Genomic DNA, 19,517 nt, shown 5'->3' with positions numbered 1-19,517 from the left:
TGGTTTTCAAAATTTGCTTGCATTAGCTTGCATCGATGTATGTTGTAAATACTGTCTTTCTTGTCTTAAAACTTAGGAGGTTGTTATCGTGTATTCCCAGGAGCTTCACATAACAGATTTGAACATTGTATCGGGTAAGTCTTTCAGAGAATTACGGTCCGGTCGTTACCAAGTACTTTCGCTACTAGTCCGATCGCCATCAACCACAGTTTCATCAGCTATCACGACGAAGTCCGTTCGCTACTACTGGGAATTACCGAGAGAAACATCAATGAAACTCAGTAAAAAGCCACAAAGATTTATAGAAGAAAATTTCTGTAGCATTTTAGAGTATATCTTGAGCGATCACTTCACGATACGATCGATCAAGACAAAGATTCATTCGCAATCAAACACCGTGCTCGCAAGCTTCCATACCAAGTCTGTTTCTACCAACTTGACTCTCATGAACAGACTTCTTCACAGCCAGACCAGTATAAGAATGTATGTTTAGGAGTTGTCGCCCAGCTGTATCATTTCTAACTTGCCAAAGATCAGAATACCTTACATTTAGAAATCGAGCAACGCGCAACACCATATTGTATTCGTGAAATCAACAACTTCCATGACACGTCGCTCACGTTTTCTTCATTTAAAAAACATTCTCTTCACAAGTCTTAAACGAAAAGATTAAGAACGTTAACCTGAAACAAATTGGAAACAGTTGTCTCATGTAAACGTCAAAACCGAAACGAATGAGCCGAAGAATCGATCTGGACCTAGATTTACTTAATTTAAGCTCAGAGTCCGTTCGCTACCAATAAAGTTTTAGTCTCGAAAAATTTGGTGGTAATATTACAATTTTACCACCTCTATAAAGCCAAATCAGTGTGAAAATGTTTGATTAGGAGTTGCCGCTTAGCTTAATAATTTCTGACGTGCCAATGATCAGAATACCTTACATTTAGAAATCGATCGAGACGCGACGCCATATCGTTTTCGTGAAATCAACAACCTCCACGACAAGTCGTTTGCTCACGTTTTCTTCATTCAAAATAAATTTTTTTCTCAAAAATCTGAAACGAAACGATGAAACACCTTAACCTGAAATAAATTGGAAACATTTGTCTCATTTAAAAAAAAAAAAAAAAAAAAAACGAATGAGATTTTTGTGATGGAAGTTGTTGATTTCACGAAAACAATATGGCGTCGCGCGTTGCCTGATTTCTAAATGTAAGGTATTCTGATCTTTGGTAAGTTAGAAATGATAAAGTTAAGCGACAACTCCTAAAGATTCATTCTTATACTGGTTTGGCTATGTAGAAGTTTGTTCATGAGAGCCAAGTTGGTAGAAACGGACTTGGTATGGAAGCTAGCGAGCACGGTGTTTGGTTGCGAATGAATCTTTGTCTTGATTGATCGTATCATGAAGTGATCGCTCAAGATATACTCTAAAATGCTACAGAGATTTTCATCTATAAATCTTTGTGGCTTTTTACCAAGTTTCATCAATGTTTTCTGTTGGTAATTCCCAATGGTAGCGAGCGGACTTCGTCATGGTAGTGATTAGACTGTGGTTGGTGGCGATCAGACTAGTAGCGAAAGTACGTGGTGGGACCGGACTGATAACCCCTTTAGATGTGAAGTGAACACTTTCTTAAAATACAATTTTGTAAATTTGCGAAATTACACCTTAGAAAACATATAAAGCACTAATAAACCAAGAATAAACAAGGATGGGAAAAATATTAAAACTGATTGCAAATGACAGTAATTGTATATGCCAAAAATTGTGATGTAGCTCCTTTAATGTCCATTATTTTGACGTTGACAATTAATCTTTGATGTAGAACTTGCTACTTGGCTGGAAGACTTGTGAAGAGTTTGCGTAAAAGACAACCAGAACTGGGAATCACAGATGAGGACATGCTCTGTGTAAGGATTGCTGGGCTCTGTCATGATCTAGGTTTGTCCCCATCATCATCTTCCAGAAGAAATTTGGTGACCATCGTACTTATTCATCTTTATGTGAGAAACAAGCACAGGCCATGAATAGAACTATTGCCTCTGTAAATACTGTAGTTTTAATAGTTTCAAGTCAAGATGATTTCAGAAAAGTTTGAATTAACCCTTTAACTCTCAGAAGTGATTAACATGTAGCTTCTCCCTGTAATATACAGACATTATCCAGCAAACAGGTAGTGAGAATACTCAAACTTATCTGGTAGTTGTTATCTTGATCTAGCACCAAGTTCTTATAACTAATTTACAGGGAAATGTATGGCAGCTAGAGGGGTCAATGTGGTAAGGGTTAATGTGCAAAGAATTAAAGTAAAAGCAAATCAGACTAGAAGTTTAATTTTATTTTAACTGGAATTCAATTGAGACTACAAAATAATAAGTACAATAATTACTTTCACATAAGAGAGGAAAATGTGTAACTTCAAATTGCATGAAATTCACATTTAGAGGAAAAAAAGTATAACAGCATCATTTTACTAAGTGGGATGCAAACAATAGTCAGGTATCATTCAAGCTGTTATAATAAAATTGGAATTTATTTAGATACAAAGGTATTTCTAGATCTCTGTGATTGAATATTTTAGCTTTTAAATATGAAATTGTAGGATTCTAACACTGTCTCTGTAGAGAGAAGGGGGTTTTTCAACCTCTATTTGGAGATGAGATGGCTGCTTGTGCTTCTTGATTGATGTTGATTCTTTTAAATGATTAGGTATAATTTGTTGCAAACAAATATATTTGAAAAATTATAGTTAAGAACGATCAACTTAGTGTTCATATCCATGCTGACGCTGAACAACATTGCTTTGGGAAACAACTATTCTTGTATAATTTTGAAGTTTTGTTTAACTTTTGTGCTTTGTTTGTTCATTTTGATAGGTCATGGACCATTTTCACATACATTTGGGGCATTATTTATACCAACTGCTAGGCCTGATGCACACTGGAAGGTAAATGTACTATAACTTCATGTATTTTTACTGATTATGTGTAGTTTTACTCACCTTGCACTGAGCTCATCAGATACCACACAAGTCCTAATAATACTCAGTTATACTATTCATCAAAATGTCCAATAAGAATATATATGCAATGAGAAAGTTCATTTAAAACTGTAAAGATGCATGTAACAAGTACCAAACCTGTTGGCTAAAATAAAAGATACATGAACTGACTAATGTTATTTCTTTTTTAGATGATTTCTAGTGATCTCCAGCTTAACATGAATCTTGTTTTCAATTTTGCAACATGCATGACATACTTCAAGCCAGGTGGTACTTGGTTATGGACAAATTTGCTTTTCAAATCCTGTAAAATAGTTTTTCATCAAGAAAATACTAAATATTGCTGTTAAGGTGTGACATTTTTGTGCAATTATGAGAAAAGGTCAGGATAAAAATGTCAACTAATGAAAAGTTTTTACACAATACCTTGTGTGTACAGAAGTATGCTCAAGCATTTTAATATCCATTGGTTAATCTGAGGAAGCTGTTTTAAAGATAGTATGCAGATATACATTGTATTTAATGATGGAGGTAGGACTGAGTGGAGTCCAATTCTGTCTGTAATCATACAGGAGAGTGACAAATTGGACGACAATGAAGGGGGAGTCTAATTTATTAAATATGATTATAGACAGAATTGGACAAAATGAAGTCCTGTTACCAATCAATCAAAACTGTGATGAAATTTGGGAAAGAAGCTAGAGATCGGTGATACATTTTTATTAAAAAAACAACAGTTAACAGGACAAAATGCACTACAACAGCATGCACACACAACACTGTCCTAATAGTGCTCAAATTAGGCTGGTGATAACCAATCACGTTTAATAATTTTGTTATAATTTTAATAAATATGTTATTTCTGTACATAGCATGAAGATGCTTCTGTTAGAATGTTTGATCACATGATGATGAGAAACAAGTTGTCTCCAAGTTTTGAAAAGTATAACTTAACTGAAAGAGATGTGACCTTTATTAAAGAACTAATTGCTGCAACAGTGCTGGAGACAACTATATGCACCTCTGAGGTATGATTCAGCATTCTGTGTGAGAAGGAGGTGGGGGAACAGGGGCAGGGTGATTATGAAAGTAAGGTTTTCCCTCAGAAAAATGCATCCAAAGTTTTACTTCCCATACTGGAACCAAAAACAATTTTTTTTTCTTCTGCACCTTGCTAAAGGCACTTGCAAATGTGACAATTAAGGGGTGCTTGACTGCATCCATGGGCACGTGTTTTATTACTGTCGGTAGGATTGAATTCACCAGCAAAAAATCTAAAGAGCTGTGAGATCAGCGGTTTCAGAACAACTGTAGTTGTAACCTAAGGATCAAATCTCCATTTTTATACTTTCTTTCATCCACGCTAAGACAGAGTTGTGACATTTTAAAAATCACTCAGTTTGAAGAGCGTGAAAAGTATTGTGATCTGTGGATTACATGTATCTATCTGTATTAGTGTGGATGACAGGCCTAATTACGGAAAGTTGGTATGCGGACTTGGCCTAAATATTGCCGGGTGAAATAATCAGTGAAATCATGAATATTCATACTTAACCCTTTCACTCCTAAGATCTCACTAGTATTTCGTCTTACTGTCTGCTATACAATTCTTATGATGTTAGTTCTGAGGTTCGAGCATTGTATCAATAATCCCCTCTTTGATATTTTTCTTTATTCTTATTACTTGTCTGCTTGATATTGTATCGATATTGTAAACAGAAAGTCTTTGTTGGTCACTCTCTAAGGGTTAGTAGTCCGCCTTTTGTTACTGATACCTCACACTTAAATCTCTGTACAATGTATGAAATGTATGAAATGTCGGATTATTATATTAAAATTACATTAAAGGACTGGCCATATAAAGGAAGAGGACCAGAGAAAAGCTACTTATATGAGGTAAAAATATCGGGGTATATTGTAGTATCATGTGATATTCTGTCTGAAGATGTTGCAGTCCAATGGCTTACCCGTTAAACTTCGGATCCAAAGGTCTGTGTTCATCAAGCTCTGTTCAGATCTTCCTTGTTTTGTTCGTGCACAAGACTGTTTGTTTACTCTTATTAAGTTCTCCACCCAGGGAATTGTATGGGAATCCTAAATTTAAAGAAAAAGTACATCGTGGGTAGACTACAAGCTGTCTCTCCTTTTCGGCGAAATCCGTTGCGCAAGTCAAAACAAAGAAATTGCCAAAAAAAATTGACATGACGTGTTAAACATCTACATCGTAAATGTTATACACATGCGAGGCACATAACAGTGTTATCTCATGTTGTACTTAGGAGACTTACCTGTGTTTCAGATTGTTGCCAACAAACGAACAGGCATTGATGTGGACAAGTTCGACTATTTTTCACGAGACTGTCATTGCTTAGGAATCAACAACAGTTTTGATCATAAGTATTTTACACCTGCTTTTGTTGTTAGTCAAAGGAAGGAAGAAAGACAGTGAACTAGGGATAGTCAACTTAAGCCTACAGCTTCCCTGTTTTAATTCAAATTAATTTTAAATTTTTTTGTAATAGCTCCGAGAAAGAGGAGTGTGGTTTTAATTTATTTCACTCTGTGATGAAAAATTCGTGCCACTTTCTCAACCATTCGGGTAGAAAACTGAAACCCTTTGCGACTTGTCTGCACTCTCATGTTTTCCCGCTGTCCACTTTTTTTTTTTTGTCTTTTTACTTCGAGTTCCAGACGTCATTATGTAATATTATCCTTGGTTCTGTGACTACCTCTCTTTGGTTTTCCTAGTGTCAGTTCAAGTGCACTCAACGTTACAATCACTGAAATTATTTCTTGTTCACAGGCGTTACATGAAGTTTGCCAGAGTCATCAATGTCAGCGGCAAACTGCAAATATGTGTACGCGATAAAGAAGCAGGCAACGTCTATGATATGTTTCACACCAGAAACAGTTTATTTCGAAGAGCTTACCAACACAAGACGTCAAATATCATTGAAAGAATGTAAGTTACCGTATGTGGTTCCGTGGTTCTGTGGCTCTGTGTAAATAAGCAAAGCGTTTCAAGTTGTACACGTAAAATAAGCGTTATAGTTGGTGTTTGACTGGTTGATCTTTTTGGAGATTACACCGTCAACACGTTGTTTGAAAATTCTTTTTAGTGTTTCGCGCTAATGATTTCTACCGGGAATGTGGCAGGACTTTGGTAAGAAATATGATATAGAAGATTTCGGTAAAAGATTCGTAGATGAACTGTTGCGAATAACAACTGACAGTTGATTCGCATTTGACATAAAAGAAACCTAAAAATTCTTCGTGCTACAAAGTACATATCTGTTGGTTGGATGTGATTTTTTGCGTCGCTTCTTTAAATTGTTAGAGACAATCGAATGGCAAGATTTAATTTTCAAATCATTTAAGTGTGTTTTTGTAATTACAGGATTACAGAGGCACTTCTCAAGGCTGATAGAAAAGTACTTTTCAAAGGATCAAATGGGTCAGTAAATGCCGGCTTCTTCACATTAACTCTGTCGCTTGGTGCCCTTTTTAGGAGATTGAATTTTAGGATGCAATGACACATAGTGATACCATTATATAGTTCTCTTGTATTTCAACGGGAAAAAAAATTGTTTGGGAGGTTCAATCAATAAACCAGCATTTTATTTTTTTCCGACTAAGGAAAGTTCTCGGGGTAAGGATGAGAGTCGTAAAACAGACAACTTAACCAAAACAACAGACGGGTTTTGCGGGAATCTTAAGGTTAGGCGATCGGCGAGTAAAATCGCCTGGTGTGTCGCCGGCTTTAAGCACCAAGGAAAAATTTACGACAATTCAGTTGGAGAAAATTGCAGAACAAGATGTAATTTCTAAATTTAAAGGCTGATTGTTATGTAAACAACTATGCTCTAACAGTTAAGTTACAGGTGGATCAGGCTATTACAGTTTTCTATTTTTTCGTCGTTTGTTAGGAAGATGTTTTCAATTTCTGAATGTATTGATGACATGGAAGCGTATTCACAGCTAAGTGATCACGTGTATTACCAGATCCTTAACTCGAGCGATCCTGCGCTGGAAGAGGTGATTATCAACAGGAAGGCTTTCTAGGCATAACGTTCGTTATCGGTTTCATTATTTTTAAAACACCTGTTCTTTAATCGATCGAAACTTCCAAGGATTAGGTGAAAGATTACTGACATCGGAAATGATTTCTTCCTTCCAGTTGTAGTTTGCCGAAAACTGGAGTCTAAACTACACAGGTTTTTTCCATGGGGAGGGGGGAAGGAAGTGTTAATTCTTACCTCCAGCGTTTTTCTGTCGTTTCATTGTTTTGTTTCTTCGCTTGTTTTTCAAGGCTCGTAAAATTTTGCTCCGAATACAGCGCCGAGACCTTTACAAATGTATCGGCCACTCCATTTTCCGCGAACGTCGAGATGAAGTAAGTTTATCTAGACTTCTTTTTTTTAGCGATGAAAACGAGAGACGTAATGCAACGAGTTTCACCTTGTTAAAATTAGTGTGAGAAATCAATAAAAATTGATTATCGACAATCAATCGATCAATCAATATCAAACACTGGAATGAAAGAAGTAATTGGACTTGCATGGGATGATCGATAATCAATCGGTAATCATTACTGCTGTAGATTGAATCCAAGGATGATGATTTTCGCTGATTGAAGTCAGGTGTGCTCGATATCTCGTCGTTTCTATGTTTAATTTAATGTAGACTTGCGAAAAGTTATTGACCTTTCGAAATAAGAATCGATGATTCTAGAGAACCAATCCTGAAAATGTACAGCAATAGATAAAAATCGACGGTAGCAGTCAAATCATGATGACAGTTACAGGAATTTCCCTTGTCCATAAATCATTGATTTGTAGCTTGCGACATCGATGAATTGTTGTCGATTTTAATAAATTGATATCAATTAATTTCGTTGCCTAGCGTTATCATCGATAGGCCAGGCTGAGGAAGAAGATGAAAATAGATAGTGTAGTGGATGATTTTTGATGAAGGAACTGGTATTCGAAACGTGGTGAATTCTGAGCTCGGTAAGGAATAGGGGGAAAATTTCTTTTTCCCTTACGCGAAGGTGAGACACAAAAAAAAAAATTACGTGGCTCACCGTAGAGTCTCTTTGGTTTAGTGATAAAGCGTTGGAGCGCGGAATCCGAAGGTCTGAGGTTCAATTCCTCACGAGGAATTTTCTTTGTCCCATGCTCGTGGAAAACACTAAAAAAAACCATCTTTCTCTGACAGTTGTTTTGATTTTTATCGGTCAGAAGGAGATTCCAGACATACAGCTAGATATAGCCGGTTATATTGAAGACGGCCCTAAACTCGACCCAGAAGACTTTATAATTGACGTAAGTATGGCGATGGAATGTGTTCTTTTATTACAGGAGCCAGATTAGCACCCGCCTGACTGTCGCGTGGACAGTCTGACGTCTTTTTCTCTCTTGATGCAACTCAACTGGGAGTCAGTTTTTTAATGGTGGACAATTTAATCAAGGCTTTTTTTTTTGTAAATCACTCGTACTCACTTTTGTAATCGAGGTTCAATGCTTAGCATGGTAAACTTTTTGCAAAAAAAGAAATAGGAAATGGGTGAGAACGTAGTAGCTTTTTTCCATTCCATAGAAGGGCACTTAAAATTCCACCGAAACTGGTGTTCATGTTTAACAAGAGCAGAACCTTTGTTTCGAAGTATCCAATTTTGTAGGTCTCCCGTTGGAGAAGCAACTCTCAGGGCAAAATGACTTTTCTTTTCCCAGATGGTCACTTTTGACTATGGAATGAAAGACAGAAATCCAATTGATGAGGTGCGATTTTACGGCAAGAGCAACCCAGATAAACCTCTGTTTTTTAGAAAGGATGAGGTATGTTGTTGTTTTTCGATTTAAGTGGATGTTTATGTGGTAAAATTCCGTACACATGCAAGATCCAATTTTCTTATTTTTAATAAAAACGGGTAAAATAGGAGAAGTCGTTTGATTTACGGTAAGTTTTGACCATAAGAATATTCACACACTGGGGTTTTATTCATAGATTAAGAAGTTAAATCAACCTTTAGTTGCGCAATAATGCGCATTTTCTATTGATTTTGCTTTGTAGTAACCCTCTTTAGACAAGGGGTGTTAATTTTTGCTATTAAAGTCGAAATTCTTTTGCTAGCGCTGCAAAATTTACTGCATGTAAAGAAAGTGTGAGGTAGCTTTCACCCAGTTGTTCACGTATATTAGAATTACACATAGTGAGCGCCGAATAGCACCGGATACTAATCCAACTTTCTCTTTATAAGGTTAGCAACATGCTTCCTGAAATGTTTGCAGAGCAGCATATCCGAGTATATTTTCGCAAGAATGACCCTAAACTCCTAGAGAAGGCACAACGGTGAGTTCGTAGAGTTTTTATCGTAATCGACTGCTAATGATTAATGACACAAGAAGTACTGTAGACAGCCTCTTCCTTGCCTCTCCGTTCGACTAATTGGTATTGCTATATTTTTCTGATTTAATTTTCAGATGCTTCCTCCGCTGGTGTGGTAGGCAGAAGTGTACCACGCCAAAGGTATGAACCTCAACGCGTTAATTTCAGGGAGGAGGTGGGGGAAGGGGAGGAGCGCATATTCCAGAATTTCACGATATATACATATCATCTGGAAATTCGTGCACGTGCATCAACATTTTATCGTGCATTGTAGTAGCATTTAGTTGTAAAACAAGTTTCCACTAGTTGTATGTTTCATTTGACCTTCTGCCACAAAACCCTAATTTTACTGTCCCCAGTGTCACTATCTAACAACTTCCCTCTTTCTTGAAGTTTTAAACTCTCTAATGTTATTGTGCTGTATTTGTTGCTAGGGAGGGGATGCTCTGGCGGAATTGACACCTATGAAGTCCGCACAACAGGGTGGCCCTAGCAACATGGAGAGACGGCTCAGCTATCAAGAATAAGGGCTGATTTTAGCTTTTGATAATTTTACTGGCGAAAAAAATGAAGGAAGTTATTAGATCTATTCAATTCCAGTTTACAACTTCTTTTAAAGCCTTTTTGATATATTTTTTAATTACGAAAAAAATTATATGTTACCGTGTAGTGGGTATGTTGTTCGCACCAATCAGATCGCCGCGTTAGGGTATGTATTGCACCAAACAGATTGCCGCATTAGGGTATGTATCTCGCACCAATCATATCACAGCATTTGGATATCATGCCCCAATCACAGCGTTTGGGTATTGTTTTCTTGTAAATGATGTCATGGAAACAGAGGGCTGTGCACAAAGAATGGCATTAACAAGAAATTTGGGCTCATTTGATAAGTGTTATGATTGTGGCCTTTGCAGAGCCTCGTCGAGTAAAGTCGAGATTTATCGGAATATGAAAGGGTTTTTTTTTTTATTGTCATTTTAAAGTTAAAACGTTTTTTTCCGCTCCTTTTCTCACAACGCACACGCGAAACAACTTTCCGTCACGTACTGTGAAAACAACGCCCAAAGTCCAATCAGAACATACCCAATTATTGCACTTCATGAGCGTAAGGTAATTTTTCACGTGCTTGAAGGACCTGCATTTTATCATGTATTCTACCCGAATTATCCAACACCACTGTAAAAATTTCATAGTAAACTTTGTGCTACTGATAGTGAATTTTTCACGCATTCTCCCGCGTTTTGACTTTTCAACGAAATTCGCTTTAGCTACCTATGAATTAACCCATTCGCTTGTTAAACCTGCATTTTATCACGTATTTCACACACAGGGCAGAATCCAGATAGGCAGCAACCAATCAAGGAGTCCTCTTTGAAATATTATCCTTTTCTCTTGCTTAGTGTATCCTCCCTTCCACAAGATCGCAATATCTTTGGTTAGGGTCTATTGGAGATATGACAGTTTTAGTTTGCTTTTCGCAGTTAAATTACGTGGAATTATATTTTTTAGGCGACTAACTGTTGACGAATAATTTTGATTTTCTTTCCGTTTGAGGAACGGCTGTAAGCGTAGTCTCTTTCGCAACCGTTATTTGGTCTCGTCACACCATGGCTCTCTCTCCAACGTGGAATAGAGAAGACCAAACAACGGCTGCGAAGGAGACTGCAGTAAGCGTGGTATCCATGCATTTTATTTTTGTTCAGATGTATTTAGACAGAGACAATACTCCCAAAAATACCTGAGTTTACATAAATAATGTTTTTTCTCTTTCTCTTGAAGTGAAGTGGTGCGATATTTTCGTTCTTTTTGGAGTTATGAAAATATTAGGAATGCGAAGTGTCCCCCCTCGACCTACCCGGCCGAAAAAAAATAACCCTTTTTATGGTACGCATGCTTATATTTTAGTTTTCATATTGAGTAACACTTTCCTGGAATTCTCTGGCCGCAAGAGAAAGTATCCAAGAGAAGTCTCGAGGTGGATTTTATACGTTTAATAAACACAACTGAGGTTACGAGGTCTTTGCAGGTTCGCGAGTGAAGGCTAAGAGAACTGACAACGCTTCGGTATTACGGAATTATTGGGAGTGTGTTTCCGGACACGTTTACGTACTTTTGTAGTCAAAGCTTAGATTACACGATTGCGTAATGTGAGTCCCAGTCCCCGACAACACAGAACCAGATTTCTAAATTCGGCAACAGCTTAAAATCCTTACAGACCCGTTGGTCCGTTTTTTTTCAACTTTTGCGTTATTTTCTCACGTCTAGCCTTGGTGTAGAGTTAATAAACAAATGCTTCACACGACTTTTGGAGAGGTTGTGTGAGAAGTGGCTCCTCACCCAGGCCAGCAAGTTGTTGTTGTTGAGCTTCACTATCTTCGACGAAGACCTTCCTAGCTTTCTTCTTACCAATACCAGAAAATGCACTTTTTGTGTCACATCCTGTCAATGCATGGTAGGCTGGTAAAGACCTGGAATTGAGAGGACCAAGGCTGATTGAAGAGAGTGAATGGGAATAAATCTAGCCCCATCCTTGACTCTTGTTTTAAGCCACAGCTCTTCATATTTGACACTCAGGAAATGAGCTATACAAAAGTCTTCAAGGTTTGTGTCGGGCGACTGAATGATAATTCTCTGATAGGTGTTGGCTGCATGTTTGGCATGAAGTAGAAGTTGAGTATCTGCTTCTTCAAGATCAGAATATAACGAAGGCACAATGACGGAATATCCACGACCGATTAAAAAAAGCCTCTCTAGCATCTGAATCCTCATTCCACTCTTGTTGGTGTGGTTATAGTTAATTTACTACGTCGTCCTTATTGGTCATCCCAACTAGGCCTCCTTTAGATTTCGTGTCACAGGTGATGGATTGCTCAAGTGCCATGTCTGACTATACTTAACAGAAAGGTTGTTGTAAACGACTTGATTGCCAGCTTTGGACTCTCCATATATTTGTGGGTGGTTCTCTTGCAATGAGTACATGTCTGCGATGTATACCGGGAGTCACCTTGCGTAATTGACACGATCCATATCGTAGAAATATGGAACTAACGCCGCACTGGGTGACAGGGGGTAAGTCTCAGTCCCCGGTTCGCTCAGCTTTGATGAATTGAAGTAGAGTCATTACCACTGACAAGTACTGGTCCCAGAAAGCAAAAAGGTTGGACTTAGCCCGTGCTTCGCTTCTGAATTCCCCCACAAGGGTAATCAGGGAATTCGGTCCATCCCTTACAGGTTGCCAGTTGTCTTGAGGGCCTCCTTCTGTTTCGTGGCACTTTTGGATGAGCTCAAGTACCTCGTCCTTTGAGGCATCTTGAAAGCAAGGTTTTTTTCTTTCCAGCCAACTGATAAATGCCCTCCACAGAAGACGAAACAGTGCCGCGAGACAGAGCTTGTGGGCACTTACTCCACGGTTATACGACTTTCCTCCCATCGATGCATTTATGGTGTCAGCAGCATATAATAGAGAGTCAATCAGTAGATCTTTAAACAAGAACTGGTGTAGAACTTCTCAAGGAGCGACAGATAATTCAATGCTATATGAAATCCTCCCAAGTGGACTACAACTTTCTTGAATTCCTATGGGTACCTTAGTTGCAGCTGTTTTCTTTTGGTGTAAATTGTCAAGTCAAAAGTTACCGCTGAATTAGGCTGTCCAAGAGTATTTGCTATGTCTGAGGAAAGCTTCATTACTGTATTTATCGTGCTGTAATCATTTGCATTTGCTTGGATCATAGGGCAGTAGCCAATAGCTGTAGGAGGTGATGTTTCAGTGAATTTAAGTGAATGGAATCCACTCCATCCAGGAATCTTTTGATGAGTTACGGGTTGATGGTTAACATCCAAAAGGCTGTCTGCATTCAAGTGCAAAAGAAGCCATACAATGTCATCGCTAACATTAAAAAGAAAACTATCAAAGTAGGTTGTCACTGGCGGTCGTCTTCCTCCAATTCCGATCTCTTGCACCATCACCAGGAGCCTTGATATATCCAAAGATCTTCTTTTTTGAATATGATCACCAAATATTCGCGCTTCTGTGAATGGTCCATACTGTTTCCTCCGGAAAACAACTATGGTGGTTGAATGAGTGGTATTTTTACCGTCTTCACAGAAATCGTTGTTTTCAGCTGCCATAGGGATATTTTTTTCTAAAGCAATTTCTGCGGAGATAAAGCTCACCCGTGCACGCTTCGACGATGAGGCCATCTTCGACAGTGAAAGTTTAGCACTCAAATGAACGTTGTGTAGCACACATTTAACTGTCGCCCTTCAAACTCGCTACATGATTTGTTTAATCTTTTAGCGTGATACACACCAAATTTGGAAGCAATCGGGAGTAACGCAATATTCGACGAGACAACCGGAAATTACCGGAAATTATGGGTGGAATTCCACCCATAACCGCAAGGGGCTGCCGGGATAGGGTTTTAATGAAACAAAGCATGCACCATTCAGTAGCGTAATATTAAGTTATTTATAATATACCCAAGCATCTACATGCCTGGTGTTATGTTTGATGGAATGATTGTTCCTCCTGTCAGCTCTGCTCTTGCGATCGTTTAAGTCACAGCTCTTCACATTCGTGTAGGTCAAGCTCTCTTCCTTTTACTGAGGTATGTGGTTGTATGGCAGCGGAGTCCTGCTTGAATCCATGGAATAATGATGTTTAAATGGACAGCTCGGACTCCTTCAGGGATTCAGAAATTGATGACTTTGTTGACATCCGAACATTTTCTTACTGAAAAAACTGAGAGCATTAATTAAAGCCTTTTCCTCCTTTTTAGCCTCGTTTTCACGTAAGACCTGGATAGCTCGATAGAACGGTTTATGGATGCTCAAGCAAATAAGTTGTAGATTTATTACATATATTTTCTTACAACCAAACTGCGATGAAATACCGGTTTTTAAAAGATGTTTTAGGTGCAGTCTCGTTTTCATGCTGACCAACGAAAATCATGGTGCCTGGTTTGTACAGACTAGAGGCTATTTTTAGTTGTGATTTGCGTGACGTTCAATACCCTTATGTTTTGCTTTGTGTGACATACCCTCGAATCGTCGGCATTAGGTTTCATTCGGCCACGAGACACGTATATGTCGCAAGCATAGCCAGATCGAGGGATTGTCGAAATACTAGAACAATTGAACGGGGAAAGACGTATGTCATCTCATTTGTTTTTGTATTTATAAACCGAAACGTGTATAATCAAGGTAGTTTTGTTTCACTTGAGATGTTTGGGTTGTTTTGATTTATCTATATACACGCCCCGCGTGTTCGAGTTTAGAACATTTCGATTAGCGTTTATTGTATGGTAATGGCTTATTTTAATTTATTGTATTTCAGTTTTTGCGAACTTTCCAGTGATTAATAAACCAGTTGAGACTGATGGACGCTTGGAGGTTCCGTAAAGATAGGACATTTCCACGACGCGGCGTTGTTCAAGTTTGATTTGATTTATGTCAGCGTCCGCTCCATTATACTAGATATTTAATTTGTTTTGTTCTTGAGCGATTTTTTTTTCTTCTTCTAAGATATAGCTGATGGACTAACCCTGCTGAAGAACACATAATGAGTATGTGTAAGATAAACGTGATCGAGTTTTTTTCTGAGAAGTAAATGACATTTGATCGTAGCAGGATAAAAGACAGATTTCATATTTGATGAGGTCACGTGACGGATCACACGATATCGAGAATGCCCTTTTTTTGGCTTTTTTCAAAAGGTCTTAATAAGCACTCTCATGTGTGACAATTTGTTGAGTTTTGGTTGATAACAGACGATTTTAAAGGCCATTTTTGAACAGAGCCTCGCTATTGTGGCCAGAGCCAGGTTGAGGTAATTAATTCCCGATATCTTCTTCCCTGACCACGAATCAATTGTACAAAGAACCTGACATTAAAGAGCAGTCATTGCTCTATAAGAATGTGGCATCGAACCTTTTCTGAGTGGTGGGTTGTGCATTTTGCCATTTTTCGGGACTCTGCTCCTAGACAAATTCATATGTACCTGCATTTTTTTAGCTGAAGAATTACCCATGTAACTGGTCACAAAGTAAAAAATAAACCCTCGTTTCGGTTTCCTTTTTTCATTATTTATTTTCTACTTTAATTTTTATTCTTTTTTTCTCAACTGAAGGGAATAACAAGCTGAAAAATCTATCAGTTTGTGGTCGCTCCCTGTTATCCAGGCTATTCAACCCCCTCCCCCCCCTCTGCCCTTCCCTCCCCCTCGTCGTTGACTAAGAGGTGCTGTCTCATTCAGTTCATTGAGACTGTCGGTAAGAGACAAATACAAATAGGACATTTGTTCAACTCCAGAGCGATCCCTTGAAAAATAATTAAAGTGTGGCATCACAAGGTCGCGAAATTTGGGAAGACATATGTTACGGGCTGTAAATATCGCCGAATTTGCACAGTTATATTTTCGTTAGTAGCCAATAACGAACCGGAACATTCATTAGAAGCGTTGTAGTTGGCACCATGACATCTATGCAATGTAAACTTGTGGAAAGAGGATCCAGAGAACTGGTCTTGGAGCTAAACAACATAGCAGTACCCTTATCAGGGTTGATTGATAAGAGCCTAACATCGGTATTCATATTCTCCTTACTTTTCTCTGTTTATTTTCTAAGGTGCTGACAAAGAGAATTTGTTTAACAATCAAGAGCTGCTTTAGTCCGAGGTCATCTCCTTTATTCTCATGGCCTTAATGTGTGATTTAGTGGAACTTTGAACTTTATCCTGTAGGAATTTTAGGGTAATTCATGATTTATTCTTCTTTTCTAAATATTTTAAAAATATACATGATTTAGATATTTTTGACTATATATATGTTTCGTTTCGCTCTTGTATCAAGTCTTTGAGAAATATTGATTATTGAACACTTGATGTCCCTTTTAGTCGCTCAGAAACTTTTAAGAATTCATTTTTACTAGGGTTTGTCGCGCATGGAACGAAGAAGAAACGCGAGAAATTGTTTAATTATTTTATTTCAATGCGTTTTTTTTATCTTAATGATCTTATTTCTGTTATAATTTTAGAATAGTTTTTAACGCTAATTTTTTAACTAGGTAAATAACCAAGGCGACTTATTTTAAGGAATCTTGTATTCTGTTTTAAGCTGTACTCGAATTGATTCAATTGACTTGTTCAATGTAATTAATTTTGAATTTGTATTAAAGTATCGTTAAAGTTAAAGTTAAAGATTTCGGGTCACGGTCGTGACGTGGGAGAGACACGTACGACCTTTTCAAATTGGAATAAAAGCCATCTATGACTTTAAACAAATTATGCGTGTTGATCATCGTCAGCAACCTTGTTTTTATCATACTCTGTCTTTAACTACTAAGCAATATTCAGTAATATACTTGGTGTACATTTAACAATAGAGAAGCATTGACTGTGCTCTGTCCCGTTGCAAAGCACGCAGGAGGCGGCCAGAGCACGAAAGAAGTGTAGGGAGAAACACGAGACGTTGTCGAGTGTTTCTCACCACTTCCTGGGTTATTTAGGTTTCTTAAGTTGTAATATAAGGTCGTATCGAGAGTAAGAGGTGACCAACGAGCTTTTTCATTTTTGCGGTATAGCTTCTAATATAAATCATTTTTATTTCGTATTCCTAACACCTAAATAAGCTGGAAATAACATACACTTGGTGCCAATCTCGTTTTCTGAGACTGTAATTAAAACGTGAAAAGCTGTACCACGCTTCCTTATTAACTCACGATTTATTCACTTGATTTGACGATTTTCCTAAAAAACTCTTCGGTTAACTCCCACTCACAACTCTCGGCTTATTCGAAGGAAACACACACTAGACGTCTCGTTGAAAGCACATGGAACAGTACCATATATGGGGCGATGAAACACGTGCCGCATACATGTTTGCTTGGTTCTGTACAGATAAACGAAATCACTCATAATAACTAGGATACCTGTGGTAGCCCAGTCATAAAATGCATTTGTTTTTTTGTTGTCTTTTTTTTTTCCTCCGCCGCGAAATGGGAAAATCGCGCAATAGTACCCAGTGGTGTAACGATAGGATTTTTAGTTATCGAGTTCTTTCATGCTTGCGCTTAAAAAATACAATATTCAACGTAGAAAGCTTAGTTCAGCAAAGCGTAAACGCCACCAGTTCTCCTTCAGCCACCCGTAAACAGTTGTTATTAGTGTCAAACTGTAACAGCCACCTGTCATGTCCTTTTGTGTAACTGTTATCCACCGGAACTCTCTAAAAGTAATTAATATTGTAAAAGCCGAAATTCCTACTTAGCCAATTGTGTAGTAGATTACATGATCCTTTAGATTATTCATTGCATTACGTTATCCATGTACGTTAGGTTTAAATAGGACTGTTCTGTAAAGCTTAAGGAGAGAAGAGAGGAAGAAGAGGAAAAGAGAAGAGAGGAAGAAGAGGAAAAGAGAAGAGAGGAAGAAGAGGAAAAGAGAAGAGAGGAAGAAGAGGAAAAGAGAAGAGAGGAAGAAGAGGAAAAGAGAAGAGAGGAAGAAGAGGAAAAGAGAAGAGAGGAAGAAGAGGAAAAGAGAAGAGAGGAAGAAGAGGAAAAGAGAAGAGAGGAAGAAGAGGGAAAGAGAAGAGAGGAAGAAGAGGAAAAGAGAAGAGAGAGAAGAGAGCAGGGTCGAACCAGCCCTGGCCAGGTCCGTTCTGGTCAAAATTGTAGTAGAGCTTGCAGAATAAATCTACGTTGGAGCCAACCCTGTTGTTGTTAGTCATTCTCTCAAGGATAGTCAGCAGCCGTAATAGATTCCGGTTCCTTCCCGCAGCCAGCGAGTGCCCCCAAGGAAAGCCTTTACCCAGAAGAGTTTTTAAGAGTTGTCCCCGACCGTCCGTTCATTTGTGAAGGCAAAACCTGTTTTCACAGTGGTCATTGGGCCCCCAACACCATGACAACTAACTGTGATCCAATGAGATGTTCACTTGCTGATCACGCGTGTTATCTTGATGATGATTGACGTTGTCATGCACGGACAGGGCAGTGTCACATGACGAACCACGAGATTTTTTCTTATAAAACTCTTCTGTCAGTCGTTTTGTATTTCAACGTGTTTGGATTACGATCACCTGGAGCATTATGACGCAAACCCTTAAAATACTTACAGACGCATACACAAGTCGTATTGTTCCCGGCCAATCCACACTAAAAGATGTTATTGAGCGGTAATTTTGGAACGGATTGAGTCGCGAACGCTTGAAAGCCATGAAAGCCTTGAATGCCTTGTATGCCTTGTATGCCTTGTATGCCTTGTATGCCTTGTATGCCTTGTATGCCTTGTATTTCAAGTAAGCCAATGTCTTAGTTGAAAAACGTACACTTGTTGTAAAAAGCACAATCTGAAATCTGAAATCAAACTGCATATACTCTATGCAATCTATTGAACAGCACTACAGCCGTGAGACTGAAGAACAAAACTGTAATGGATGCAAACTGCTTGTGAAGAAAGATGCCATGTTGGATTCACTTGATGCCAGGGAACGTAGCTACAACAGCAGTGCGAATGGTATTAATTTCACGATCAGAAAGGTGAATCTTATGTTTGTTTTCATTGTAGTTGTATGGATATTCTTTTTTAATAAATACATGATTCAAAATCCTGTGTTTTTTGTGTAGAATGTTACTGTGTTAAGTATTGTTTACGCAATTGTCTTGTCACGGGCGGCCCAAGCTCACGCCACGAGAAAAAGCCAACGATTAATTCATGAACGCTTCACGCGTTGTATGACTCAGGGTTAAGTTACGAGAGGAACCGTTAAAAATTTGAACACGTTATAAGGAATAGTGTAGGGAACGAAATATGGTCGATTTACAACGATTAATATTTCGAAATATGAACATATTTCTCGTAAAATCAATAAAAATTATTCATACCCCGTGTATCCGTTGTAGTTTCTGGCGATTTCTGCCGTTTTAAGCTTGCTTTACCATCACTGTTATTCACGTTATCTACTTTTATTACGTTATAAAATCTGTACAGGCATTACACCAACCAACTCGCGCGCAAAGTAAGAAAATATATTGAAGGCTTGAAATTATATTACGATCGATTTTCATCCAGAAATGGGCCAGGAATTTTCCACAATAGTGCAAATAATCGTGAAGGCTGTTCGCGGAA

General features: G+C 38.2%; 1 protein-coding gene and 1 long non-coding RNA gene across 3 annotated transcripts in view; both read left to right on the top strand.

Annotated features, from left to right (window-relative positions):
- LOC113664699 (deoxynucleoside triphosphate triphosphohydrolase SAMHD1) overlaps positions 1-11,168 on the top strand; it is a 13,603-nt gene extending 2,435 nt beyond the window's left edge. Inside the window, exons 4-18 of one of the 2 annotated variants that reach the window (XM_089198799.1) lie at positions 77-134; positions 1,830-1,945; positions 2,881-2,951; positions 3,878-4,033; positions 4,854-4,901; positions 5,305-5,402; positions 5,809-5,967; positions 6,403-6,459; positions 6,932-7,040; positions 7,315-7,398; positions 8,249-8,329; positions 8,738-8,842; positions 9,265-9,356; positions 9,488-9,533; positions 9,827-11,168. In XM_089198799.1, the coding sequence (XP_089054925.1) occupies positions 77-134; positions 1,830-1,945; positions 2,881-2,951; positions 3,878-4,033; positions 4,854-4,901; positions 5,305-5,402; positions 5,809-5,967; positions 6,403-6,459; positions 6,932-7,040; positions 7,315-7,398; positions 8,249-8,329; positions 8,738-8,842; positions 9,265-9,356; positions 9,488-9,533; positions 9,827-9,919 (1,373 nt within the window). In that variant the 3' untranslated portion in view covers positions 9,920-11,168. Of the gene's footprint in view, positions 1-76; positions 135-1,829; positions 1,946-2,880; positions 2,952-3,877; positions 4,034-4,853; positions 4,902-5,304; positions 5,403-5,808; positions 5,968-6,402; positions 6,460-6,931; positions 7,041-7,314; positions 7,399-8,245; positions 8,330-8,737; positions 8,843-9,264; positions 9,357-9,487; positions 9,534-9,826 lie in introns of both variants that reach the window. The other variant, XM_027180324.2, reaches the window with a different exon arrangement.
- A 3,253-nt stretch (positions 11,169-14,421) lies between these two features.
- Positions 14,422-15,469, top strand: LOC149048523 (uncharacterized). The gene is made up of 2 exons (XR_016184530.1): positions 14,422-14,547; positions 14,734-15,469. It is a non-coding gene; the product is annotated as an uncharacterized LOC149048523 (long non-coding RNA).
- The last annotated feature ends 4,048 nt before the right edge of the window (positions 15,470-19,517 follow it).

This window comes from Pocillopora damicornis, chromosome 3 (assembly GCF_964200805.1).
Source record: "Pocillopora damicornis chromosome 3, jaPocDami1.2, whole genome shotgun sequence".
NCBI lineage: Eukaryota > Metazoa > Cnidaria > Anthozoa > Scleractinia > Pocilloporidae > Pocillopora > Pocillopora damicornis.
The sequence above is the reverse complement of the archived record's forward strand: the minus strand, read 5'-3'. Positions and strand labels throughout refer to the sequence as shown.